This window comes from Talpa europaea, assembly GCF_964194135.1.
Source record: "Talpa europaea genome assembly, chromosome: 13".
NCBI classification, from domain to species: Eukaryota; Metazoa; Chordata; class Mammalia; order Eulipotyphla; family Talpidae; genus Talpa; species Talpa europaea.
In genome coordinates this window covers 80942433-80969708 of record NC_140080.1, presented here as the reverse complement: position 1 = coordinate 80969708, position 27276 = coordinate 80942433, and the positions used below count along the sequence as shown (strand labels likewise).

The window sequence follows — 27276 nt, the reverse complement described above, 5'->3', positions numbered from 1 at the left end:
ACTTTAGTGATGAAATCTTTTCAAAGACACCTATTGACGCTGATCCCTAGTGAAATTCTAGAATAAATTATTAAACAGATGTCCTGTGAGCTTTCTACAAGGGCCAGCCATTGGAGTTCATCGAAATGAAACTGCAGTGTGAGGAAGAGCAGAGACCTCCGCATCCTGGGCCCTGGTCCTCACAGAATTAGCAGTGTGCCCTTGGGTGCAACATACCCCTGGGGTGACGGGCTTAGCTTCCTTGTGAAGAATGATGTGTTTTGAATGCTTTCCTCCTCCATCCAGCTGGGTGGTCTCTGAGATGCCTGGGGAGGCAGCTCCACTTCTGCCTCACTCACAAGGTTGCTGCTCCTCACAGGCCCCCTCCCTGGCACCAGAGGTGGCCACAGTATTGCCCTGTTCTCGCCAGCTGGTCTCGGTACCATGCTGCCCTTGGTGCCCCTGCTCCAGAGCCAGAACTTGCCTGATCGTCTCCCCCCACCAGTTCCAGCCCCTAAACGCTCAGCTTTATTCCATACATAGGATGCATCTCTGCCAGCGACTGGCTAGGAAGGGATCTCTTCCAGGTAATACTGTAATACTTTCCTGGTGGTCCCCAGGAAAGGGGGAAGTTCCCTGCCCCACCCAAGGGAGGGTGGAGCTGAGCAGGAAGAGGAGAAGCTGCAGAAGAGACTGAGGAAGGAAGCAGGATGGAGCCAGGAGACCTGGAGGAGGCGCATGGAGCCTAGAAACATGTGAAGAAACTGCGCTTGTCTTTTGGTGGTGGACTGGGTGACACAGATGTGGGTGAGACCTGTGGGGAGGTGACAATGGCAGCTTTTATCTGGATGTTGATTTTGCTCTTTTCCTTCCGGGCTTGTCCGGTTGTTTGTGACCCTTTTCTGTGGGTCCCCACTGGAAGATGCTTTAGACTTGTAGCAGGCTTTGGGGCCTTGTTCTGGGCCGATCCCATATGGATGGAGTTTTACCCACGAGGGGACGGGTAACTTTGGGTGCTTCATTTAGAAACTAGACTCTTTGCCTTACCTGTATTGTTTCCTAGTTTTATTAAAGTTCCTTCCCATTAAAGTCTCATGTGTTTTGTGTTGATGCGGCGGATGGCAGAACCCATTTAGAATAGGCAGGTTTGCGGGGTTTGGGCTGCCCCTCTCCCTGTCCTATAACAATACAACGTCTCCAGAGTCCTTGCCCTACAGCTTTGCGTTCTTGAGGAGCTGCACAGATGAGTCCTCCTTCACCCACAGTTGGTTCTTTGGGGGAAGTGCCCTCATTTATCACTAGGGTGTAACGTGTAATGCCAGAAAACCTGCCTTGCCTGGCGTGAAGGATACACTTGCCTATTTCAACATTTCCAGAAATGAGCAGGAACTCCCAAGTAAGGAGATTAAAGCTACCAGAAGTTCCACACAAATGGTTTTCAGGAACTGCAGAATGCGTGGATTGTTGAAATGGGAACTGGCAAAAGGCAAGGACAGCTTGTACTTTATATGAGGCCTTCTGGAGCCAGTCTACCAACAGGGGTGGGCGGGGGTCACATTCTTAGTAATGCCAAAGGCAGGAGTGGAGTCAGCAGCTATGGGAGGGGAGACCAGCAACCTGGTGCCCAGCAGGTTTGCAGGGGCAACTGCAAGAGGCTGCTTTGCCTCTCCCCTTGGCACACAGTTGGTTCACACATTTGCTCTGGCATTTTAACAACTACTGTGGTTCTGTGATTTACTGAGTGCCAACTGGAAGCCCAGTGCTGTCCCAGGTGTGGCGCTGAACCAAAGTCCTGCTCCTGAGACCCCAGACACGTGATTGAGGTCTTTCCCACCAGCAGGGGTAAAGGCAAAGCCAGGAAGGATGCAGATGCAATCCTAAAGAACTGAGCCGATGCGCCTTCTCCTTGAGTCCTGGAGCACCTTTGCTCTGGCGGTTCTTGGCTCTTGCATGGGAACAAGTCTCTGTAAGATCTGATTCCAGACTTATTCAGGCTCCTCAGGCAGCTGGATGGAGGTTCTTTTTCTGCTCAGCCTGCCCTTCTCCTGGTTAGTAAGGCTGGCGAATGCTTGAGTGTATATATACTGTGCGTGTGCATGCGTGTGTGTGTGTCTCCCCTCCTTGAATTCTTTGAACAACAAAAAAGAAAAGATCTTATTTATTGGCATTCTGGCGCATCCTTCTGACCCTTCCAGCCTCATGGACAGCATGTCCAAGGTCTTGGTCACAGGCAATCCGCTCACCTCGTCTTAGAGGGTAGCTACTCCATCCCTCTATTCCCAGAGGCAAGCCTCTGCACCCACTGCTGCTCCCAGCAAGCTGGCCAAGTTCAGGCTCACCTGCAACACTCCCTGTTTCTCTGATTACATCCAACCAAATTAGACTTCTGACCATCATGGTGGGTAGACTGCACACACTTATTTCAACTCCCCCTCTCTCTAATAACAGAAAAAGTTATAAAAGCATAGCAAACAAGAAAGTAAATTTCAACAAATTTAGAGAAGACAGAAAGTGAACAGGGGAGTGGTGGGTAACTTAGAATGGGAAAGATACAACCTAAGTGCCTACAGGTGGGGTCTGATGAGAAATGTGCTGACAGAGCCTGCAACCCTCTGGGGCACACAGAACTTGAAGGAGCCAGGTGTCCTCAAGCTAGGGGTCCAGGTGCTGAGAGGAAACAGCACAACTGGATGAAAATCTGGACATTGGACTCCTCACCTTCACTTTCCCACCCCACACAGCCAGGCAATTACCTGTTAGACCCTGGCCCCAGGCAAAAGATTTGAGGTTTATTTTCTGGAGAAAACGAAAAAGAGAAGCTCTGATCTGGACTCATGGGCACCCAGAAAGTGGGAGAGAGAAAAGGCTCAAAGACATGAAGGGGTTCAGAAGTAACATGCATACCAGTGCCTGGACTGTGTTTGTACAAAGTACCAGGCCCCCTCGGAGAAAGGTGGATTCCAGGTCTGGGGCCATAAATTCTAAGTACTTCTCACACCAGCAAGTAAGGAAGTACTCAAAGAATGGGGACACTTGGGACACAGAGAAGTGAGTTTGGAGGGGTTCCCACTGAATGAATCTGGAACAATCTGAGCACTGGATTATAACTTAGAATAAAATAAAAACCTCTAAGCCAAGACGCATAAATAAATAGATACAAAATAAGGGAAAAAGGAAAGATCGCCCTTTTATAGTAAACCAACCAAAAAATGTATATGGAATTAGAAAAATCACCATTCTCCAAGCAACAGATTTTAGACAAGAATTATCAATAAATGCTAAAACTAATAGGTAAACCGTATTATTAGAAATAGTAACAACAGAAACAGTCTCAAATATCTCCCTGCAAGATACTTTTCAATTGCAGAAGGGAACCAGGTAACTTTATACTGGTGATCCTGAAAGCTGCCACCTGAGTGGGTGGCCACTGTCAGTATCTCGTGTCCCCTGATGCCAGGCACTGAGGACCCGGGTCTCTTCCTTGGCATTCCTTGCAAAAGCGATCACACATTTAGTCTTGAGGAACTATCAGACAAACCCAAATTGATGAACATCTATAAAATAACTGGCCTGTCCACCCTCTTCAAAAACATCAAGGTCACCAAAGGCAAAGCTCCAGGAGACCAAAGACAAGTGTGACCTTGTATTGAATTCTAAACCAGAAAACAAAGCAACTTTTCCTCTAACTCTAAAGGATATTAATGGGACTGCTAGAAAAATGTAAACAGGGCTGGTAGATTTTGTAAGAGTTTTCTATCAATGTTGACTTCCTGATTTTGATCCTGAAACTGTAGTTCAGTAAGAGAGTGTCCCTGTTTTTAGGAAAACACACTGAGATAATCAGGAGTAAAGTGGCACCATATCCACAACTCATTCTTCATATCACTAAGAAAAACTTGAGAAAATGATATGGAGAGAATGATAAAACAAAGATAGTAAAATATTAACACTTGGAGAATCTGGGCCAAGAGTATATATAAATGTAGATGGTTCATATACAAAGTGGGGTAAGTTATAGTAGTAATAATACATGTTGTACCAGCTTCATAAAAAAATTCTTTGTATTATTTTTGCAACTTTTCTTTTAGTCCGATATTTTTCAAAAGAAAAGTAGGAGCCAGTAATGAAGTTAATAATCTGACTCAAAATTAAAAATTGTATATAACTATATTGAGAAGAAAGGGGCATAAGAATAGAGGAAAATTCTCATCTAGCATCATAGGAAATCAACAGAAAATATTTAAAATCGATACTTTTAAAAAGAGCAGATATTAGAAATATTAGAATATAATACATATTAATTAGATATAATAGGATAGTAGGTATGTAGGTACTACCTAACTACATATATATATATTAGAAATAGGGTGACACACCAGAAAAAAAACCAGTAGAACAAAAATAAAAATTGCAAGTCACACCTTGAGGAACAGAACTTACAGCAAGAGCGAATGGAGGAGCAAGCTGCTGTTTTCTGACTTAGGCCTTATAGCATTATTTAATTTGGATATTTTTAAAGTATTGTTTTGTAATCATTAATTTTGAAAGTAGCATTTAATTTGTGTAAACGACAGTCATGTCCTATTTCTGGAAAAACTGGGTCTCCATCTTTGGGGCCCGCTTTTCCCCCAACTTGGCAGCTCTCCACCTGCCTTTCCCAAAATCACCTGCACCAGCAGCATCAGATTATGCCAGCGAGCTTGTGGGCACTGTTATTTAATGAGAGCTCCAGAATGTGGAAGGTGAAAAGGGCTTTAGAGACCCTTCGCTATGCACCCTCACTCTGCAGATGACATGAGCCAGGGAGGTGGAAGGTGGACCGGGCTGGGTCCTTCTGAGGCACTAGCTCACACCTCAGCCCGCCTGATGCTGCTGGGGGTGGGACAGGGTCAGTGCCAGGGCCCCGCTAGACATGGACCTTGTGGGCTGACAGCTCTGGGCCTCCCTGGACAGCTGGGGCCCAGCAAGAACCCAAGGGCTGGGCTGGGTTCTCATGGCGCACAGCTGGAGGCACCTGTCCCAGCGGAGCACCAGGTACCGTCCCTGGTTCCCCGCCAGGTTGCTCGGCCTCTGGGACCTGCGCGAAGCACAGTCCTAGACATGCACAGCGAAAGGCTCAATGACATTCCCCGTCGGTAATGGAAAACTCCTCAAGGTTTATAAACTCTGGGGAGTGAGAAAAGCCTCAGGGTGCAGGAGGAGGGAAGTAACAGCATTGCATTTCAACCTCAGGACACCTTCTCCCCGAGTCCTCCAGGCAGGGTGTCCAGAGGGCAAGCGAGGGTCTTTTGAGACCAAAGACATGTGATGCTTCATACTCACAAAACAGGGTCTTTCCTCTATAAAGCATCCTGGAGAGGGTGAGGGGTGCAAAGGGCTGGGGCCAGAAGGATGGCAGTGCTCTACTCTTATTATCTGGGGATGCGGGGTTGTCCCTGGGGTGGTTCTCTGTCCTCCATAGCCCCAACTCAACAGTCAGTACTGACCTCCAGAGGGCAAGACCAGACTTATTTTCTGGGCACGACCTCAATATGTAGCCTTTCCAAAGTCTATTTGTCTAGGCCTGCAACTCCATTGTTGTTATTATTTATAGTCCGTTTAATATCAACTTTTGATTATTCCTTTTGTAGGCACCAGTTAGTGTTTGTTGCTTTATCCACGGGCTGGCTTCCTCCTGCCACCAAGTGTGCATCAGGGTCACTGCTGCTGCCGACAGAGGCACTGAGCTCAGGGCCAAACTCCCAGCACACAGAAGCCGGGTGATTGAAGAGAAGAGCCAGAAGGACATGCAGGGCTTTCCCCCCGCCTCTGAAGGGAAGCGGCCCCCTGTCCCCCGGGGATGGCCCTGAGTACCCGCAAATGTGCAGTGTTGCAGTGTCCTCCTGAGAGTTCTAGCTTTGATGGGTGGGAAGGTGGAGAGTAATACACCCCGAGGAACCCTAACCTGCAGGGGGTCACCCGGGGCTGTTGGAGCAACAGGTCATCTGTGGCAATGGCCAGTGGCAGGAGCCAGAGCTGGAGCCAGGACTGTCCTTCCTGGGTCATCAAACCTTTGCATGTCCATATCCTTGCTTGTCATGAGGGCAAACTTTCTTTTTTTTTTTTATTATTCAAAAAAGCTTCATTTTTATTTAGCTTTCTGACTCTGTGCTTGGGCCTTCAACACTTTCACAATGATTTTCTGCTCCTCAATAAGAAAAGCCCGCTCCATCCTGTCCCAGACACATTTAGCACACATGGAGCCGCTGTAGGCCCGGCTGACGTGTTTTTTCGTTTTAGACAGTCTCATAAGGACTTTAGGTCTCACAGCACGAACCCCTCGAAGACGGCCTGGGCACACACCGCATGCAGATTTTGGTGCTTTCCCAACCTTCTTGGTCTAAAGGTAAACAATTCTATTGCCGGGGGTGCGGGACAGTTCGAGGCTGTATTGGAGGAGAGCCTACGGCGGTAAGTCAAACGCTGGACCATCCTGAAGGCCTCCAGACACCGTCCTTGGGCAAACTTTCTTGTCCTTCATTTGAGCAAAGTAATGGTCAACAACAACAAAGAAACAACTAAAATTCTTGCTTTCGTCCAAAATTCTTGCTTTGTTTCACGAAATGATCAAGAAATGATTAAGGCAGACAACAAAGCGGCACTATAAACAGTGCACTTGCTAAGGAACTAGATCTGACTGTTCCTGGCTAGCAGGAATTGTAATTATGTGACATGATAGAGTGCTATTATCATATTGCAATATAAATGGATCAAGTCAGTGTTGTTCGCCTTAAACATACACAATGTTGCAAGCCAAAAAATTGTGATTTTTTTTTTTTAGAAAGGGGGAAAAGAGAGAAAAAAAGGTTTTAAGAATCAACTGCTTGCAGGTAGGTCCTTAGGCATCAGAACCACCTTGGAGGGGAAGGCTTGATAAAACAGAGGTCACTGTGTTCCACCCCAAAGTTTGTTTCAGTAGCAGTGAAGGGGGACTCGAGAATTTACATTTCTACCAAGTTCCCAGATGAAACTGATGCTGCTGGTTTGGGGGCCACACTTTGAGAACCACTGTTCTAAGAGTTGCAGAGGTAAATAAGCTGTTGTTATTCATAGTTTCCTGAAATCAACTTTTGATTTGGAGTCCTCAGGATTTGAAGTATGTTAGAGGACAGGCGTGTATGTGTGGGAGCAACACACGTGCATCTCAGTGATGTAGAGATAAATAGTAAGTGCTGGAGGAGCACAGGTGAATCAATAAGGCAGTAGTTATCAGGGAGGGCTACACAGAGGAGGTGACTTTCAAGCAATGTTTGGAGAACAGGTATGTAACTGGTAGGGAAATGAAGCTGGACGGGCATTTATGGCAGAGACCAGGGCTGCAGACTTAAGGAGTCATAAGGCTAGATAGAACACAGCTATGGAGTCCCAGGAGCGAAGATAGGAAGGCCAGCAGGCTCTTGGGGAGGGTAAGGAAAGCCTGGGGTTTACCCATTTGTCTGGGAATCAATGAAGAATTTTTAAGCAGGGCAATAGGAAATTTGGTAAAACCATAATTTCCCTCTCCAGTTCTCAGTTTCCTTGTCTGTATAACAGGGGGTGACAGGTAGAAGGTCTACGGCCTCTTCCAGCACTGACACACTATGATTCAATGGGGAGCCACCCACTTGGTGGGGTCATCTTGCTGGTCGCCCCTTGCAATGCACGGGACCCAACAGCCACTCACACGCGCTTGGTCTATCTGTCCATCTACTGCCTTCAGAACTCTCGCCCAGCCTGGGAAGTGGAGGCAGACAAGCGAAGGCGTCACACTCACTGTTAATCTCTCCTGGGCCCGCACCCCCCCCACTCCCCGGCTGTGCAGAGCCAGGCGGCCTGGGATTGTGCAGCAGCTCACAATGGAAGGAAGAGGGTGTAGGAGCGAGGTCCCCGGGCTGACCCTGGTATTGTTCTTGGGCCAGAAGAAAGCTTCCTCCTGCCTGGCTCCTGCACTGCTAGAAACAACGACATCCAGCCAGTGAGAGTCAGCGTGTCCTGGGGGGGGCGCCTGCCGTCGGGGCTGCCTAGGAGTTGGGGCCCATTCACAACTGCCTGCTGGATAGCACGTAGCCCTGTCCGTCGTCCCTGCCCCCTCTGCCTGCAGCCGGTTGCTCCCAGGGAGGAGCTGGGGTAAATGAAAATAACCGACTTCTCCGCCCCCAAGCTCACCACTGCCAGGAAGGAGAACGCGACCAGAAATGGCACACTGGCTAATAAAGAAATAATGGATGCTTCACACCCTTAGCAACACCTTCCTCTTCCCCAGCCTCAGCTGCTCCTTCCACTGGCCAAGGACAAAGGAGAAAAGGTGTTGGAGCAGGGTGCAACCCTGTTTTACTAGGATGGGCCAATCGTCATCGAGGTAGCCCTGGATGTTAAACCAGCTCTGGAAAATACTGTCAGGATGGATAGGGGGCTGCAGGCAGGGTGGTCCCCACCCCTGTGGGTTTTGGGGTCTCTCCTGGCAAGGGCTCCTGTGCCAGTCAGTGGTGACCGTGTGCAGGGGGCTGTGGGAGTGATGGACTTGCCTCTGGGCATCCATAGACAGCACCTGAGGCCAGAGGAGCACCTGCTCCCTGCAGTGGGTGCTGGTCTTCAGTTACCAGGTCCTAGCTATTCCTAAGAGCAGCTGGGTGAGACATCTCCAGATAAGACCTTGGGGGAAGCTTAAGCCTGCTAATCTCTCCACCCAAGTGCACCCTCCCACCGCCCACGACGGAATAAGCCCTCTGGCATGCAGTAAAGGATTCAGGGGTATGGTTTAGTCCCCAAGCAGAATATGGACCAGATGACCTCTCCACTGGGGGTAAGTCCTGTTTTTCAGGGGCTCCTGCCTGTTCTTAGTGAAGTAACAAAACTTCCTTCCCTGAGGGAAGGTATATACAGTCCTAGGAGTTGCCTGGGGTCCTGGGAAGAGGGCATAGGATTGTTCAGGCCCTAGCCCTTCATTTCCTGAATTCTTCTATCACATTTAATTGCTCAGGAACATTCGGTTGGGTCCCTGTTTGGTCAAGTCTCAAGGCCTCAAGGACCTCCACCAGCGATGTTCTCCACTCATAGAAATGTGCCTTCACAACTTGTGGACACCAGATAGGCCGCCTCTTCCGAGCCACTACCTGTCACTATCACAGCCCTGGTCCTTTCTAGAGAGCCACTCCCTGGCCATCCCCTAAGACCCAGCTCAAAGGTCTGCCTCCTCCACGAACGTATGGGGAGGCATGAAACCACAGAGAACCTCAGAACTGGCCTAGAATCAAGTCCTCAGGGCGCACACAGGATCTGAGGCCTGGGTGGGCTCACGTGCCAGGATGGTTTCACAGAGGAGGTCAAACTGGAACAGGGCCAGGAAGGACAGGGAGGAGCTGCGGGAAGGAGGCAGAGATCAGCAGGTGAGCAGAATGCAGCGAGCAAGGGACGGTTCCCAACGCAGCTGGCGAGGCCAGGCTTCTCAGTGTAAGGTCTCTGGCAGTGCCACCTCTAGATCGTGATCTCAGAAGGACCAGAGAAACAAGACAGAATCTTCACACAGTCCCCACCCAAAGCCCACAGAAAGGACCTGCTGAGGCGGCGGGGGCCGGGGCGGGGGGTGTGAGGGGTCCATACACATTTGTGTCTGTGGAGCTCAGCAGTCCTGTGCTTGCTTCCCTGCTAACAGTGCCCTGAGCCCGGCCACTTCCCTCTGGAGAGTGGTTTTTGGTTTGCAAAGAGCTATCACCATGTGCCCAGCTTCGCATTTTGACCCCCAGCGGTGCGCGGCCACATGAGGACACAGGTATATGAAGCCATTTTACACTTGCAGAAATGGGAGCGCCCAGAGAATGCCTCTGGAAGAATGCCACGCTCTGAGAGCAGAGCTGAAGGGCTCTTGGAGACACGAAGGAGGGAGCTTCAGAGTTCTTGCCACCTGTTGCAGCTCTCGGGGCTTTCCTTCTGTTTATACTCCAGATCGGTGTTTGGCAAGCTTTTCTTGTAAAGGGCCAGATAGTAAACGTTTCTGGCTTAGCAGGCGGTGGGGTCCACGCCACAGCTCTCAGCTCTGCCTGGTGCACAGCGTGTCTGCAGGCAGCAGGCACGGGGCGGGCGGCCCTGGATTCTCGGAAACGCGGGGCGGTGGGACTGAGCTGGTGGGCCCCTCTGTCCACCCGTGCTGAAGATCCCAGCCATCCCCCGGGGAGCTGAGGCAGCCACAGAATCCAAAGCACAGGCAGCCTGAGTCCTGGCTCCCTGGAGGTCGCGTGGAGCCATGGGGAGCAAGTCCAGACTTGGCCACTTGCCTGTTCCCTAGAAACTTTCCTACTGGCCCCCAATAAGTCTTCTCCCTGCCCCCCATAATAATTTCTTATAAAGAGACTCATAAACAACAATAAAAATAAAAATAGGCTGGCCTCACAGAGCACGTTGCCTTTCCCAGTGGGCCCTGCTACCTGGCGGCCCCAGACAGGAAGCCAGGGACTGAAGGACTCCAGGTCTCCTTCATTGTACGGGGCCTATTTTTGTCCTGAGGGAGGAAGCTTGGCAGGAGGCGGGGAGGTAGCCTGAGCGGCGGAGGGTGCTCCGCGTAAGCACTCCTCGTGGCCAGCTGATGCAGGACCTTGCATCACCCGAGATTGGGAGGAAGCCATTGGAAGCTTTCCTGATTAAAAAAAAGGTAAAAATCGCATCTCTTCCCCTTTCAAACCTGTCAGAAGGGGCTTCCCTTTCTGTCTCTTCTCTCCTCTTTTTCCATTTTTAGTGCCTTTAGCAACAGAAAAAAAAAAAAAAAATGGGTATCCATTTTCTTGTTCTGGCTTATTAAGGAAATGACATCCACCCCGAACTTGCTGTACGTGACCGCAGTCGCCTAGAATTGGAAATGGTTCTCCAGCACCTCTTCCTCCGCATCGTCACCCCTTACAAGGGTGCCAGAGGAGTCAGGCTGTCTGAATTCTAAGCCCGCTCCCCCATTTATAAGACGTGCGATTTGGGGCAAAGTGCCTGATCTCAGCTCTCTCGTGTGTAAAATGACAGTAGACAGCGCTACCTCTATACTTGCAAGGCAGTTACGTGAATCTGGAGATGGCACATGCTGACAGGCAGCTCCGACAGCGCTGGATTCCGTGAGCCCCTGAGAAGGAGGCTCAGGCTCTGGATGGGTGCTGGGTGAATCCCTCCAGGGCAGGAGCAAGTCAGGGCTCATCTACTCATTCACCCAATATTTAACGAGCACCCATACACGCCTATGTGGAACTGACATTTACCGGGAAAGTGCAGACCATGGAATAAATTAAGTTCATGTGTGATAAGTGCTATGGAGAAGAATCAAGTGAGGAGGAGGAGGGGTGGGGTGTCCAAAGGTTCTACTGAGAAGGGACAATCTGGTCTGTGAAAGACGCTGGGGAAGGAAACGTACTCATAGGGACAACGTGAGGACAAGCAAGATGAGAAAAAGAGAGCACAGGCCTCCCCGGTGGTGCAAAGGGTTAAGACACAACCTGTGAAGCTGTCTGCAGCCCTTGCAGCACGAGTTCGATCCCCGGCCAGGGAGCTACCCGCATGGTACAGCAGACCTCTCCTGACTCACCCGCTGCTCCCCTCAGCAGTGGATTTCAGTCAGTCTGCCTGTTCTGTTCCCCACTCTGTCTCTGGTGAATCCTCTTACCCCCCACACCTGTGGCCTGTACCCCAGCTCTTGTATGCATAAATAAATAAATCTTTAAAAAAAAAAAAAGAAAAGAAAAAGAGAGCACGGTCACAGGTCCTGGAGCAAGCGTTTGTGGTGTTTCCATTGGTACAACACAGTCATTGTTGGGGAGAGCTCATAAAGGAGATGCGAGGAGACTTTCTGGATAGGTACCTGCATCTGAACTCAGTCCACCAGGCTAAGCCTGTTTTGGGTCGGCAGGAAGGTGCTAGTGGTGGACTCAATGAGTGAAGTTGAACCAGGCCTGCTGTGGGATCAAGAAGTGACTTGAAGCAGCACTTGGGGACAAGGACAGGCTTGGAGGTCCGAGATGGGGCTGGGTTCTCAAGTGACTTTGTTCCTCCTTGCCTTGGGATATTTTAATAATCCTTATGTGTGTGAGTTAACATATCGTGGAAGTTTCCAGAAGACTTGGCAATAGAGCTGGCATAGCTCTAGGGAACGATAAAGTCACTCCTTCCCATCTGGAGGGCTGGTTGCTGAGCTGCAGCAGCTTCAACTCAGCAAGGGGCAGCCCTGCCCACCAAGCAGGTTTCCAAACAGCAGCGACGCCACCTGCTGGAGAAAAGCTGTGCCTGCATCTGTCACCATTTTTACTGCTCCCAGAGTAGGGAGAACTATCATTCTAGGAAGGCAGTGATGATCGCTCTGAAACCTTGTTTGTCCCTCAGGTTCTTGTAGGATGTGGAGGCGGGGAGCACAGTGAGCACAGAATTTAGTTTCAAAATTTCCTAACAGGAAGGCAAAAAGGGAAGTAAGTTGGATTATGCAGTTCCTATTGTCAGACAGCAGACTAATGTTTGTCTGACAGGGAACTCAAGGAACTTATAGACAGCCTTGGGCAAGACACAGGATATCTGAACGAAAATGCCTTCCAACGGGGATTTGCAGAAGACACAGAAACACCCCGTGCCATGGGAGGTGGGAGGCGGTATTTCTGCAGGGCCTGGAGGTGGCGTGTTCTGGTAGCCTGAGGAGATGCTGGGAAGTTACTCAAGTGGGTAACTTACCACAACTCACTGGGAAGGAGCCCTGGGGTAGCGCCTAGTTTGGGACCAGAAGGGACATGAGGGATGTGTAAGGGGAGGTCAGAACCTATTCAGATTTGATTCCATTGCTTAGCATTGACCTTGGTCCAGTTTTACCTGCCCTGGACTACAGACTCTTCACCTACTATCATTTTCACTTCTAGACATCTCAGTCACTCCAGGCACAACTTGGCTGAAGCTAACATTTTGCTACTCCCCAACCCCCATGTTGGTGGGTGTCTCCCCTGTAGGCTCAGGCAGAGTTGTCTAGAGTGGGGAATGTCAACTGTACCTATCACTCCCTGGGACAGCACTTCTTTTGTCTGTGTAGCTGATACACGCTTATGGGGTGTGCCCTCCTGGGAGCAACCATGGTTCCCAGGGCAAGGACTGGGGCAAGGCCCCCTGGAGGAATGCCAGCCTCTGTGCTACAGGGCACAGTTAGGTCAAACAGGCACTTCTCTGTGTAGTTACCTGTACTATCAGGCCGTCCTCTCCCTTGTTCTGGGGAGGAAGGACCTGAGCTTCAGCCTGGATCATCTGGGGGGATAGTTTGCATGCTTAGCACCAGTAAGGAGACAGTTTGCATGCTCAGCACCAATAAGGAGGCACCCCTCTGTGGACACCTCTGACTGCCAGGAACAAGCCACTTCCCCTTAGCGACGCCAGCCTGTGGTGCTCCCAGAGTGGTACACTGGTGCCCCCCAGTGGGCATAGATCACAATGCAGCTGTCTATCCCTGTAAGGCTAGGGAGAAGCCACACCTGACCCAGGGCCACGTTGTGGGCAGGGTTACAATTGATGAGCACTGCTGATGGCAGGCCAGCTGTCTCCCTTCCACCCAAACACAGCTCACAGTAGGGATGCCAAAAATGTAGGTAGGGTCTCAGGGTTCCATTCTAAGCCCAGTTGTGTGGGTCTCAGCTTCTGTCCTACCATAGGCTTCACGGCCTGGAACCATGACTGAATTCCCCCCAACCTTCTCTCCACCCCCACGCTCCCATCCACACATCACTGGGCTCAGAGCCTCCATCTTCCCTCCCCCATGGGGAGCTCTTGAGAGCAGGGCAGCTCACCCCAGGCGGTCAAATGCTTGTGGACCCTAACATCTGGCTGCTGGCTGTCACCTGCCCCAGCTCACCTGCTGTCCTCCCTCAGCCACCACATGGGGACAGTGAACATCACCAGCACCAGCTCTTGCCCTGTTTACCCAGGTCCATGGGCAGCTCCAGGAGCCTGTGCCCCACAGCACCAGTAACGGGGGTTCCTGAGGGCAAGCACTGCGGGGATGCACCCAATGCGGAAATACCACCAGGTGGTGTCATTGGGGATAGTGTCCTCAGCTTTGTCTGGAGGGGGACTTGGCCGCGTACTCAGGTGTCAGCATCTCATCTCTGGCTGAGGGTCTCCCACCTAGGACCACCACAGCCACCCGCTGTGGTGTGGCCCAGTGTTAGGTAAGCTAGAGCTCCCTGAAGAGCTACAATAGGCAATCAGTCTAGGGGCCACTGGCGCCCTCTGCTCCATACTCGAGCATTCATTCAAGCCCTGACAGCAGTAACTGCAGCAGCACGGGGCGTGTGCAGGGAGAGCACCCAGACCTCACCCTGCAGGGACTCTGATCTGGGCCAGGCACCATGGTTGCTCTGATGTTTACAGCTTCAACTCTGCAATATGGTCATTTTGTACAGGTCTCATTTTCTCTTCAACACTGTGTCCTTGGAGAACGGCCTCTAATGCAATTCGCTCTCTGAAAGCTTGTGCAAAGCACTTGCCTATAAAGAATAGTTAGTGAGCATACAAAGGAGAGAGGAAGATATGGCGGCTACACTCCCCACCCCTGTCAGCCCCTCTGTGGTTGGATGCGGTTGTGAGGTCATTTCTCACAGACTACGAAGACCAGTGACACTTCTGGGCCAAAGCATTTAAGACCCACAGCATGAGCCTCCAGCTCTCTTTGCCCCTACAGGGGCCACCCGGCTGCCGTGGATTGTGCTGGTAAAGCTTCGAATGGAGTCCCACTGGGCTGGATCCCCAGCACAATTTCAGTGAGAAGTCAAAGTCCGCGCGTGGAGCCACGGGGTTTTGGGGGGGGTTGATTAATCTCATGCTATGGCCTAGCATATCCCATTACATCAGGGGATGGAAAAATCCTGTTCTGTAAAAAAAGAAAGACAAATCCCAGAAGTCACATCAGCAAGAGCATAACCAGCTTCATGTCAAAGTTCTGCTGGAAATGCTGGCAGAAACTCACAGGCTGTGGGAAGGATTCAGTCAAGACAAACACCCGCATCTCGAAAGACTATTCTTCAAGAATAGTTCAATCCTGCGCACCTGGAGCAGGGGTCATGATGACAAAGGAAATGCTTGCGGATCTTGTCCTAATGGCTCCCCCAGGAAAAGCAAATACCCAAGGAGAGGTGGTTATGCCGTGAGCCTGGTCAGCTCTGACTCTAGGTTTTCAACTCTACCTGATAATTTTGATAAAATTGCAGAATCCCCTGTGATACTTTACAAAGCGCAGATTGCTGGGTCTGCCTCAGTGGGCGTGGTCACGGCCTCCAGGATGGCCCGACGGCCCCACCTCCCGATAGCCGCCCTCCTGTGTTCCCCTGCCATATTGTGCCAGGGCTGGTCATGCAACCGATACGTGGCAGGTGACAGAGTGGCAGTACATCATCACTGAGAGGGGGAGTTCTCATTTTCCTGTTGTCTCTCTTTTGCTCCAGAACAAGCCAGCTTGTCCCACGTTGTGATGACACTCAGCTTACAGGAGCGGCTCACACAGCAAGGACATGCAGCCTCCCACCAACAGCCAGGATGGAACCGGGGGCTTCCTGACCTCAACCAGCTGAGGGAGCCCCCAGGAAAGGGGGTCCTCCAGCTCCACTAGAGCCTTCAGATGGCTGCGGCTGGGGCCACCGGCTGGCCCGAGACTTCAGGACTGACCTTGAGCCAAAACCCCAGCTGAGTGGCTCCCAAATGTCTGACGTCAGAAAGTGTGTGTGATAATAAATGTCTGTTCATTCAAGCTGCTAACATGCAAGCAATGTGTTATGTAGCAACAGATAACTGACCCCGTGGGCCTCGGGAGAGACCCAGAAAGCCGTACATTAAAAACTTCCCAGGCGGTTCTGATGGCTGGAGCAAGGTTCAGCACCACGGGACTAGGGACTTGGTAGTTTTCTGAGGGCAAGCCTGGTTCAAAGTGGTGTGTGTGTGTGCGCGTGTATGTGAGTACCAACTTTTCCACTGTGTGGTCTAACTGAAACTAAGAGGAGTTGGAGATCTCCACTACCAAAGCTTTGCAGAGTGTCTACCAACCACACAGTGCCCTGGAGAACCAAGAACAAGAATGTTGGCTGATTTATTGTTGTTGGAAGAAAGAGAGAAAACTCTAGAATGCAAAACTTGAGATTTTCAAAGTCTGTTTAGTAGCGCTACCATTTCCTCCAATGAAACAATTCTGATAAGACTGATTTAGAGACTCCAGCAGGGCAGTTCTGAGTAAGCCCTGAAAGTGGGGGCCCTGGGAGGCTGCTTCCTTAGCCTCCCCACTCTTCACCCCAGCAGCACCCCCAAGGCACCAGTTTTCACACTTGGCGATCTAGTCGAACCAAGCCATTTCACTGAAGAGTAATCCGAGGCCCGTAGAGGCAGACAGATGTGACAGACAGACAGATGTCTAGAATGGGCTTCACCTGCCCATTAGTCTCATCTTTCTGCAAGGCCTGAGAGGCCACTTAGGACAAGATGAACACAGGGCCAAGGCCTGGAGGAAGGGGACACAAGTGTTGAAGACTGTGCCTGCACGTACCTGCCAGGTCGGGAGGACCTTCTCGATGTCATTCAGGTTGATCCCATCCCCATCTTCCAGCTTCCCCTTTCCACACCTGGACCAGAACAGACAGAAAGGCATTGAAAGGTTGACTCATTCATGCATCCTGGCCTGGCTGGCAGGTAGAAAGAGCAGGCTGGCCAGGAGACACCTGACCCTGCCCTCCCTCCAGGCTTGCACAGTCTGCCCCACCGAGGAGAGGCATATCCTCTGCCTTTGGCCTGGCTACCCAGCCCTCCCTCCAGGACAAAGGGCTCCATGCAGACAGAGTGCTGAGGCCAGTCTGGGGGAACACTCATCTAAAGGGGGGAGGCAGAGGAAGTAGATCCTCTCCATAGCCTTCTGGTAAAGATACTTCGCTCCTTGTGAATGAACATCCCAAAGCTTGTTGCCATTCTGCAAAAGCCCATCACCTTGTCCTTTACACCAAAGGGAAAATGAACAGAGAAACCAAGCCATTTTCTAGAGGTCACACAGACTCCTAGTGGGGCTTCCTCCCTCCTTGGCAGGAATTTGAGCCAGCAAGCTGGCTCAGATATGTTCGCTCTGTCTTCATGTCCTCTGTGGGCAGATGTGCCTGCAGGTGGGTGGCAGCTCCAGGTCACTGGCAAAGGTCCCTGTCTACTGCATATTTAAAGGCACAGACACTGGAACCAGAATGCTGGATTGAAACCCCAGCTGCATCCCTTACTAACTGGGTGACTCTGCTGCAAATTGCTTAATCTCTCTGTATCTCAGTTTCCTCATTTGTAAAATGGGGGTAATTAATAGTGCCTAACATTAGGCCTCCCTGGTGGCATAGGGGTTAAGTCTCATCAGTATCACCTCTAAGTTCCATTCCAGGCCAGGGAGCTGACCCACATGGCGCAGCAGATCTCTCCTGTCTTACCCGCTGCTCCCCTCAGCAGTGTATTTCAGTGTATCTGCCTATTCTGCTCCCCACTCTGTCTCTGGTGAATCTTCTCACCCCCCACCCCGCCACATCTCTAGCCTACACCCCAGTTCTTCTGTGCATAAATAAATAAAAATAGTGCCTAACTATCATAAGGTAGAAGATTAAATTAGTTAATATTGTGAAATGCTTAGAAGTGTGTCTGGCACATAATAAAACAGTATGCAGCATGCGCACACACCCTGTATACATTGCATGGTAAAAATAGTGATAATTAAATAAAATTACAATAAAATAAAATAAGGCAGGTAGATCACTATTACCACTAGTATTGTCCTCCTGCTGCTACCATTGTGGCCACTGAGTTGGTCAGCAGCAAGGGCAGCAGCCCAGTGATTAAGAACCAGCCCAGGTTCATGCACGTTACTCATTTCTTCTGTCTCCTACTTTCCTCGTCTGTCCAAGTGAAGATAACAATGGTGCCCATGTCCCTAGGTTGTGGTGAGTTTTCATTTTGTTGAGTTTTTTGTTTTTCTTGGACAAAGAAACTTTTTTTTTTTGCTTTTTTTTAGCTTCTCCCCACCTTCCTTCTCTTCTCTTCCTCCTCTCCTACCTTCTTCCTAGCAACGTTAGCAGGACTCTCGGTGCCATCGTTAGCAGGACTCTTGGTGCCATCGCTAGCAGGACTCTTGGTGCCATTGTTAGCGGGACTCTGGGTACCATCAAACTTTCCTTTTGACTCGCAGGAGGTGACACACTTTCCGCACTTCTTCAGCTTCCCTGCCTGGTTGTGAGGCTATGAGGCTGCTTCTCACTGTTCCATAAATTGCTCCACATCTCATCCAGCTTCTTCATACAGCTCAGACAGAGGCGTCAGGGTCCATGAATTAGATCTTGGGGCAGAATTCTGAACAGAACACGGGAAACTCGGTTGGTGGCCATTTGGGGGAATTGGGGTCTTTCTTCTTGCCTCCCTCAGACGATCCATCATCCTTCATTTCTCACAGCGTATGCAGCTGCCTTTGCCACTTCAGCAAATGTAGACTTCTTCCCAGACAGCTTCTTCCACCTCTCTGGAGCACTTGGGAAAGTCAGCAACATTGACAGGGATCTGGGATTTTCTCCTCATGTCCCTCCTTGCAGCTCTTCATGAAGAAGGCATGAGCAGACATCTCGCCCTTTTGTTTCTTGGGGTCACCTTTAGCCATCCTGTCTTATTTGCTAGTCTGGGCAGCGCCAGTTAAGGTGACTTTTAAATGATGCAAGGCGAGTCCTTAGAATGGGGATGGGCCCAAGGCAAGTTACTGCTGACTGCAGCCACGTGAAGCCTGACCTACTGCAACCAAGGCTGCTTTCAAATTCAGAAAATTAGCTTATGTGTTCACCCTTTAACAAACAGCTCTTGTGTTCTGGGTTCTGTCAACCTCGGTGCGGCTCCCACCCTCAGAGAGCTCAGAACTCTTAGGAAACAAGCCGGCAGCTGGTGGCACCGGGCAGTAAGCCTGGGCAGCATGGGGCTGGTGGCAAGAGAGTCTAGGGCCAGAGGAGCCAGGAAACCCCAGGGTAGAGGACAGTGCGGCTACAAAAATGAGCAAAGGCTTGAGTGGGAGAGGCGGGGGGACGGGTTTGACGGGATGGGTTCTCTTCTCCATTCGACACACACTTCCTTGACACACACTTCCTTGACACACACTTCCTTGCGGGCTCTGTGAGGGCCCCCCACTGGGTCTGGCCAGAGTGAGGGAGGTGAGGCTTGAGCTGATCGAGCAGAGAGTCTGGGAGATGCTCCAGGCAGAGGGCAGCAGAGCAAAGGCCAGAGCTGAGCACAAGTGTGTTGGCAGCAGAGAGATCACGTTCATGCTGCTGCAGTGTGGGTGGCGGGCAAAATGGCACAGGAAGCCAGGGATGGAAGGGCAGCTGGGCTTTAGTAGGTGGAGCTGGGGCAGGAGGGGTGTGTAGAGAGCAAAGAGCAAAGCTTTTGCTCCCTCTGCATAGAACTCCTGCCTCTCAATGTGCTGTGCTGCAGATGAGGAGGTGGAGAAAGGTCTGGAAACTTCCAACCACCTTTTTACTAACAAATCTGCCTGGCAGAGACAGGCTGGCTTGTGAAGCCACCGACTGCTATAGTCATCTGTGTTTTGTGTGTCATGGGTAGCGGAGGAGGGGACACCTGACACCACCACCGCAGGTCCCACCTCTGGATTCCCCCCGAGTGCCTTGAGCCCCAGCCACATGCCAGCACTACCCCCACACTTCATAGGCCTGTCACCTCAGCAAACCCTGGGGTGGGCAGTGGGTCACATGTAGGGAGGGCTGTTGTCCCCCCCGGGCCACCCTGTCTGGGACTCAAACCTCCCTGGAGGACTGAGTTTGGAGGGCAGAGGGTTGCTCAAGATCAGCTGAATCACTACTTCCAACAGAGTTTCCAAGGCAACAGCCTTCTCTGATTTCTGTCCCTCCATGGAAACATGGGCTGCAGGAAGCCTTGGCAACCGAGCGGTACCCAGCTTCTGAGGGATGCTGCAGTGGCTCTGGGCGCGTGGAGGCCATCCCCACTCCTGCAGGAAGCTACGAGTGACGCAGTTCCTGGCTTAGCCACTAGGTGGCCACAGGAAGCCGCCCCAGACACCCCTGAGGAAACTGGATGTGGCCAGAGGGACGGGTGACAGCCGGCGATAGAGGGAAGCTGGTTCCTCTGGCTCCGGAAGGGATAGTGGCACAGGGGAATCTCCTGCATAGTCATTTATTGCTACTGCCAAATAGTATTTTGTTAAGATGTTGTTTTGTGTGAACTGGTGCAGATGCCTTCGAAAAGGAATGCATTTGAAGAGTCTTGACTTTCAGATGCCTTTGAAAAGGCTTGACTTCAACATGCATTTCCCACTGGGCACTTTGAGCCCGTAAGGCAGCACCATCACTTCTGTCCTCTGGGCCTCAGTTTCTTCACTGGCTTCACCATCTATGTGCTCCCAGGGGACACAGGAGAGCTGGGAACTTCCCAGGGGAGAGCCACCTCTCTCCCGAAGCATTCCCCAGATAGCTCATCTCCAAAATGCTCTCTTCTCTAGGCCCCTGTGTATTTACTTTATTTAACTATGAGCCTGGACACTGATTTTACACTGAGTACTCTCTAAATGTCTACACCACAAAGCTTATTTTTTTCCCCACAGTCTTAATCATAAGTAGGTTCATGTCTCCTCTTAACAGAAGAGTGAAACAGTCCTGGGCAGGGACCATAGTTTATACAGTATGTCTGTGTGTGCGTGTGTGTGTGCACGCGTGCGCGTGTGTGTGTATGTGTGTGTGTTCTGCACCCAGTACCAATGATCTACTGCTGGTTGGTCAGAACTATGGCAACAAACTGAACTTGCAATTGGCACATGAAATATGTGTGTCTGAAGTATTGTAGGACTGGGCCCTTAATCTGTAGAATGTGATGTTACCTCTGGGTAGGTAGTATCAGAATTGAGCTGAACTATAGGATACCTGGCTGGTGTCAGAGAATTGTTTGTTGGTATTGGAAACACACACACACACATCACTTTTGGTATCAGAATTGGACCATATAACCCAGCAATTCCACTCCTAGGCACATACCCAAAAGAACTGAAAACAGGGACTCAAACAAATACTTGTACACAAATATTCATAGCAATATTATTCACTATAGGGAAAAGTAATAAAAAAAACACAATATACCCATCGGCAGATGATTGAATAAACAAACTATGATATATCCTTATGTTGGAATATTATTCAGCCATGAAAAGGAACAAAGTATTGATACATGCTACAATATAGATGAACCTTGCAAATATGCTGAGTGAAAGAAATCAGATGAAAGACTAGATATGATTCCATTTATAAAATACCCAGAATAGGTAAATTCACAGCAGCAGAAAGCAAATTGGTGGATGCCAGAGGTAAGGAAGGATAGGGAATATTTAATGAGTATTAAGTATTCAAGTATTTCACCCCCGTATTGAATACTGGGGTGAAATGTTTTGGAACTTGGTAGAGGTGACGGTTACATATCACTATGAATGTACTAAATACTATTGAACACTTTAAAATGTGAATTTTGTCTTAATGAAGATTATTTTTAATAAAGAAAGAAACCATCTGTCCCATACCTGTGTCTGGTCTGAGTCATACTCCTGTTCTGAGGAAGCCCTGACCCTGACACCATGTTTAGAAGGGGAAGGCAATGCTAATATAGAAATAATCCAGAGTAATTCATCTACTGTACCAGAGTTCTCAAAGTGAGTATCGGTGTCCCCTAGGAACTCATTAAAAATGCGTGCTGTCAGGTGCCACCCCAAACCTCCTGAATCAGAGGCTCTGGGTTGGAGTCAGCGATCTGTATTTTAACAACCCCCATCCCACCTGTGGTTCTGACCAAGTGTGAGATCCAGTGATGTAGACGTCTGACAAGCAGCACTGCTGTAGGTGGCCAGGAAGGCAAGCAGGCAGAGTGAGCTGGAGGGATCTGGTAGTGGAAGGTGGGTGATTCCAAAGAGAAGCCAGTGACCCTGCATTTCTGGGAGCAGAGCTTCTCGGGACATTAGCCACCTGTGTGCCCCCAGGGCAGCAGGGATGCCCACCTGTCCAGGGAAAGATCCCTATCTGCCCTGTATGACTATGCTGTGCCCTGTACCACCCTGCCGCTTTGCAGGAGACCTCCTGGCCTGTCTTACCCTTCACGGTCGATGTGTGGTAGAGGCTGCTTGGGCACGTGTCTGAGCTTCCGGTGAAACTGGGTGAAGTCCAGCTTTTCAGGCTGCAGGTCCCAGGTGGCACCACTAGGGGGTGAGGGAGGGCGAGAGATATGAGGCAAGGGTAAGACAAGCCCAGTTACAGTTGGGGGCCAGATACCCCAGACACAGTGGGGTAGGATGTATCCTCAGAAAGAAGGTGACAGGAAGAGGAGGTACCCCACTAAGGGTAGGGGTCAGGCAGAGGCTTATCATCTAGAATGGAGCTCAAGTGCTCTTCTAATTTCAGCGGTGGGCAAGCAGGTGTCAGCTCTGTGCCCCTAGACCACAGGGCAGCGGGCTGCCTGCAAAGCCCTTGCCTCTCCTCACCTGTGCTAGATGGTAATACATGCCCACAAGTGTGGGACTGGTATTTACTCCACCGTGGTCACCCTAAAACACTTCCTAGTTTATTTTCACATCAACATTTCGAGAAAGGCTGGAGAGAGAAAGCAGACTAAAAACCTGTCACTAGAGCCTCTGACAGCAGCTCAAAATGGTGACAAGATGGCTCTGAGGTATATAAGGCAAGTCAGTGGGGAAGTGGGAGGCCAGCCCACAGCTTCCAGTCCCAGGAGACCCATGGCAGTTCCACACTTGGTGAGCCTGGGCCCTGGCCAGGGGTGTATCTGGAGCACCCCCAGAGTCGGCCAACTCAAGGGGCAGGGGTAGAGCTGAGTTAAAGGGCCGCCACCTCCCATGCCCCAAGCCCGAGGCCATGACTCCAGGAGTGGACACCAGGGCAACCCACGTCCTGAGAACCCCGGTCAACAGACGTCCTTCCAACGTGGCCCATCAGGAAGCTCCTGAGGCACTGGCGTCTGAAGCACTGACAGCCCTTCCTCTCCTCCAGACCACTCTGCAGCCAGCCGTGTCCCCCATGAGCTCAGGTGTCGGGGTGGGGGCCTGCAGCCACAGCTGTGCTCCCGAGCCCTAGCACAGTGCCTGACGCCCGCCATGTGCCGTTCTCCTCAGCTCTCCACCCCAGCTAAGCTCCTGGACCCTAGCACAGTGCTGGACGCCCGCCATGTGCCTTTCTCCTCAGCTCTCCACCCCAGCTATGCTCCTGGACTGTAGCACAGTGCTGGACGCCCGCCATGTGCCATTCTCCTTGGCTCTCCAGCCCCTCAGTGCTCCCCTCTGCTTCTCCTCCCTCCCCCCGACAGCTGGACTGTCAGCTTCTTGCTTTTCCCCTCAACCCTTTTTCCTCTGCCTCCTGTTTCATCCCCTGAGGCTCCCTCCTCATTTTCCTTCCTTTGATCACCCCCTCTCCTTTCTCTGGCCTCCTTCCTTTTCAGGCACACCCTTTCTACCCCTTCTTTGTCTTTGTTTCTCTCCACTGCTTGATCAGCAACTTCTCAACATTTACTCCGCCCCCAAGACCTCACAGGGCTCTTGGGAAAATCAGCCGGGGTTCCAGCTGGAGTCACATGTCAAGGGCAAGCGGAAGAGGAGCTCACCTGAAGGAATCAAAGGTGTTGGCAGCCCAGATGTCTGTGCCCAGCATGTCCAGAGAGCTGTCTTTGCTGCCATTCTGGAGGAGAGAGGAACAAAACGACAGCATTATTTTCTGGGCCAGGACACTGGGGGGTGAGTGGCAGAGCCAGAATGCCAACCACTGTTCTAATCTCAGCGGTGGGCAAGCAGACATGTCTGCTTTTTTGGTGCCAGCTGTGTATAGACTCACCACCAGGGTTTTCAACGTGTCCCTACAATGCTCGCCCATCCCCACAGCAATGCAGAGGACATGTTCCTGAATTGACATGTAGAGAGAGACTCATATTTTAAACTCCAGGAAAGTCAGAGACATCACTGTTGTTCCCAGCAAACACCCTCCCTGTTGGCTCGGTCCCTGGACCGGCTCTGTCCCCAGGCAGAAGCCTCCACATCTCCATGTTATCCTCACACAGCCCAGCCTTCTGCCTCTATCCCTGTCCACCCTCCAGACAGCACAACTGATTTTCAGAGCTAAGGAATGCAAGGCCTGAGCAGACTGAGGAGCTGGGACCCTCTTTGCAGAGTCCCGGGGAGACTCTAGGAAAGAATAATGCAGAGGATACCCCTGGAGCTGTGCAACTGGGCAGCCCTGGAGGAGGCGACAGCACCGGACGAGAGCAAGGCCCACGGGTCTCTGAGCAGGACATGCTGAGGGCTGTGGGCACCACTTGCATCTCTGCTGAATATACTAGAAAGGTAACCACCATAAGGCTAGTGTCCTAACAGATGAGATGCAAGCTTCTGGAGATGTGCATGGTGAAAAATCCTGATCACAGGGGACGGCCCACTTATTGCTGCTCTATTTGACACAATTCCTGCAGCACATAAGAATCGGGACATTTCCTCAGTTGTTGCGAGGGAATGTGGCAGGCATACAAGCACTGCATGCGACAGTGGAAAACAGGCTGGCCCTTGGAAACAAACAACTATTGCTGTCAAGTTTCCACTCAGAGAGGAAAGAACCTCACCTGCAGCGCTTTTGACTGCTGCCCCTGGTCGGTGCCAAGGTGGTTTCAAGCAGAGGCCAGAAGGGCCAGGCCTCGCTCAGCAGTAACTGACTCCTGCAATGGAACTGGAAACTAGGGCCCCGAAGCCTTCACACACCCGTTGCCAGTGCACGCCAGCTCTGTGCTGAAAGCATCCAAGCGACCCCAGAGCCACCTGCCATGTCACATGCCATGTCACTTCAAATCCCGTCAAAGCCTGTGAAGCTGTAAATATATCCAGATTTTCCCCCTCATGTGTTCTGGATACTACTCCTCAGACTTTGCAACACCTAACACACATACATGCATGCACACACACACATGCATGCACACACGCGTGCACACACACACACACTATATCACCTGTCTCACAACCTTCTTCACATATATTCAGAGATGTCAGAGAAGCCAGAGGGGCAGAATCCTGCAGGCATGAACCCTTAAACAGACAGACTGCAACCTGATTTCTGGAACTTCACCCCAGGGACCAGACACACCTCACTCTCCAAACCACCCAACTCCTCACTCAAACTGAGGACCCACAGAATGGTGAGGACAAGCTGAGAACAGAGAAGAGGGTGACTAGGACTGGCTTGTTCCCAGCCCCCCTCCCTCCTCAAGCCTTCAGATGGTAGCTGCAGAGATCCTGCTTTCTGGACACCTGCTATTGCTGTGTTAGTGTGTGGATGCCAGCATGTCTGTGACCCTTCACCCTCTGAGGCACCTGAGGTTGCTGAAGATGTGGGCTCCCCGGTCTTCATAGAGTCCCCACTGAACATATTGTGAAAGTCCTGGGCCCCCCTCCCTGGTCTAGCAGGCAAGAGAGCAAAGCCATCTGCACAGACTTCAGTCAGAGCAGGCCTTTGCATTCCGTGAAGTGGCCATGCAGAATCTGGTGCCTTCGGGGAAACCGACTGTTCAGCCTCCACTAATGACCAAGGAGCCAGCTCAAGAAGATTTCAGCAATGGGCACCTGGCCTTTAGAAGTCAGGAAAATGATTAACCCCCTGCATTTTACCTATTCTGCTCAAAGAAAGCATTGATGCCTCTTTATAGGTCCAGATAATTTAGGAAATTGAAAGATCAAAACCTATAGGGGAAAGCCAGGAGCCCCTGTTAAGAATCATTGCATTTTCACATCAAGGATTCTCCAGACCCTTTCTTCCACACACAGGCTGCTGGGTGACAAGGTACGCACTAAACTCCACCGGTGACCATCAGGGCGCTTCTTGGGTATAATCTGTCCCACTGTGTCCCAAGTTCGGGTTCCTCTTTGATTTTCTTGGCCCAACTATCACTGGGACTTTTATTTCCGCCAGAGGTGTGTGGGGCCACCATGCTCTTCCTGGACTCTGAGGAAACAAGCCAATGTTCTTCCTGCCCCTCCTCCCTGGAGTCTTCTCCAGCTCCAGAACCTTCTCGCTGCAGCAGATCTGCAGTTTTCTCCGCTTGGGCCCTGAAAACCCACCGCACTCACAGAGTACACTGGGGCCAATTCCCTTCCTGATTGTCCCACTGCAGACTCCCAGGGATGTTCTAGAAACACTAACCCACTGGCTCTCCAATGTCAGTGTGCATCAGAATCACTTGGGATGTGAGCATTGGTGGTTCAAATTTAGTGGGACTAGCACATGGAACATGCTTTTGGACACACTGGGGATTCAATAATTTCATGGGGGAAAGAAAAGGGCAAAAGAGTCCCTAGTCAAATGTTTGGAGCACACTGTGTTAAAGATTGGTACGTAGGGCCTCCCTGGTGGTGCAAGGGGTGAAGACACAACCTATGAAGCTCTCCGCAGCCACTGCAGAACGAGTTCGATCCCTGGCCAGCCAGGGAGCTACCCACATGGCGCAGCAGATCTCTCCTGACTTGCCCGCTGCTCCCCTCAGCAGTGTATTTCAGTCAGTCTGCCTGTTCTGTTCCCCGCTCTGTCTCTGATGAATCCTCTCACTCCCAGCACCTCTGGCCTGTACCCCAGTTCTTGTATGCATAAATAAATCTTTAAAAAAAAAGATTGGTACATAAATTTTTTTATTGCAGGATTTCTCAGTGGCTTCATTGGTCTCAAATGAAGATTTGCTCTTCAAGTAGGTGGTAGGATAGCATGAACTTTTTTCCACCTTCTTTGGCCACAAACCCAGCCCACTCTTTCTTTTTATTCCATACAGTGTTTTGCCCAACAAGGGTTCCATGGAACCCTCTTTAGGAAACAGCTAGCTAATGTTCTCTGGTAACTCTCTTCCCAATTTACCTGTTCTCCCCTTAATGGTAGGGACCCTGGTCTTGCCCACTCACCTCCTTCCATCCCCTTCTAGCCTTGGGACCCAGTCTCATTCACTAAATATTCTTTAGCAAAGACATGGTGGCCAGGCACTGAGAGTTCCTGGTTTCTTCAGAAACATTCTCCAGTTTACAAACCCATGGTGATCACAGTGTTTCTCCGTGCCCCACCTCTGCCCTGGCCCTTTGCCCCTGCAGCCCCTAGCCCCCCAGGTTGCTGCAATGTCGAGGTTCTGAGAAACTTCATCAAACAATCACCCTTTTCAGCGAATTTTTTTTTTCAGTATTTAAAATACTGCTGAATCCTTCACAATAGCCCCTTTTAC

General features: G+C 50.8%; 1 protein-coding gene and 1 pseudogene across 4 annotated transcripts in view; both read right to left on the bottom strand.

Moving 5' to 3' along the window:
• CTIF (cap binding complex dependent translation initiation factor) overlaps positions 1 to 27276 on the bottom strand; it is a gene marked incomplete at both ends in the record, with an annotated part of 191953 nt that overhangs the window by 145105 nt on the left and 19572 nt on the right. For all 3 annotated transcript variants that reach the window (XM_084252895.1, XM_084252896.1, XM_084252897.1), the window contains 3 exons: positions 16520 to 16595; positions 22130 to 22234; positions 23647 to 23720. In XM_084252895.1, the coding sequence (XP_084109021.1) occupies positions 16520 to 16595; positions 22130 to 22234; positions 23647 to 23720 (255 nt within the window). The remainder of the gene's footprint in view (positions 1 to 16519; positions 16596 to 22129; positions 22235 to 23646; positions 23721 to 27276) is intronic.
• On the bottom strand, positions 6107 to 6453 carry LOC311183047 (large ribosomal subunit protein eL34-like; annotated as a pseudogene). The gene has a single exon. The product of its transcript is annotated as a large ribosomal subunit protein eL34-like (transcript).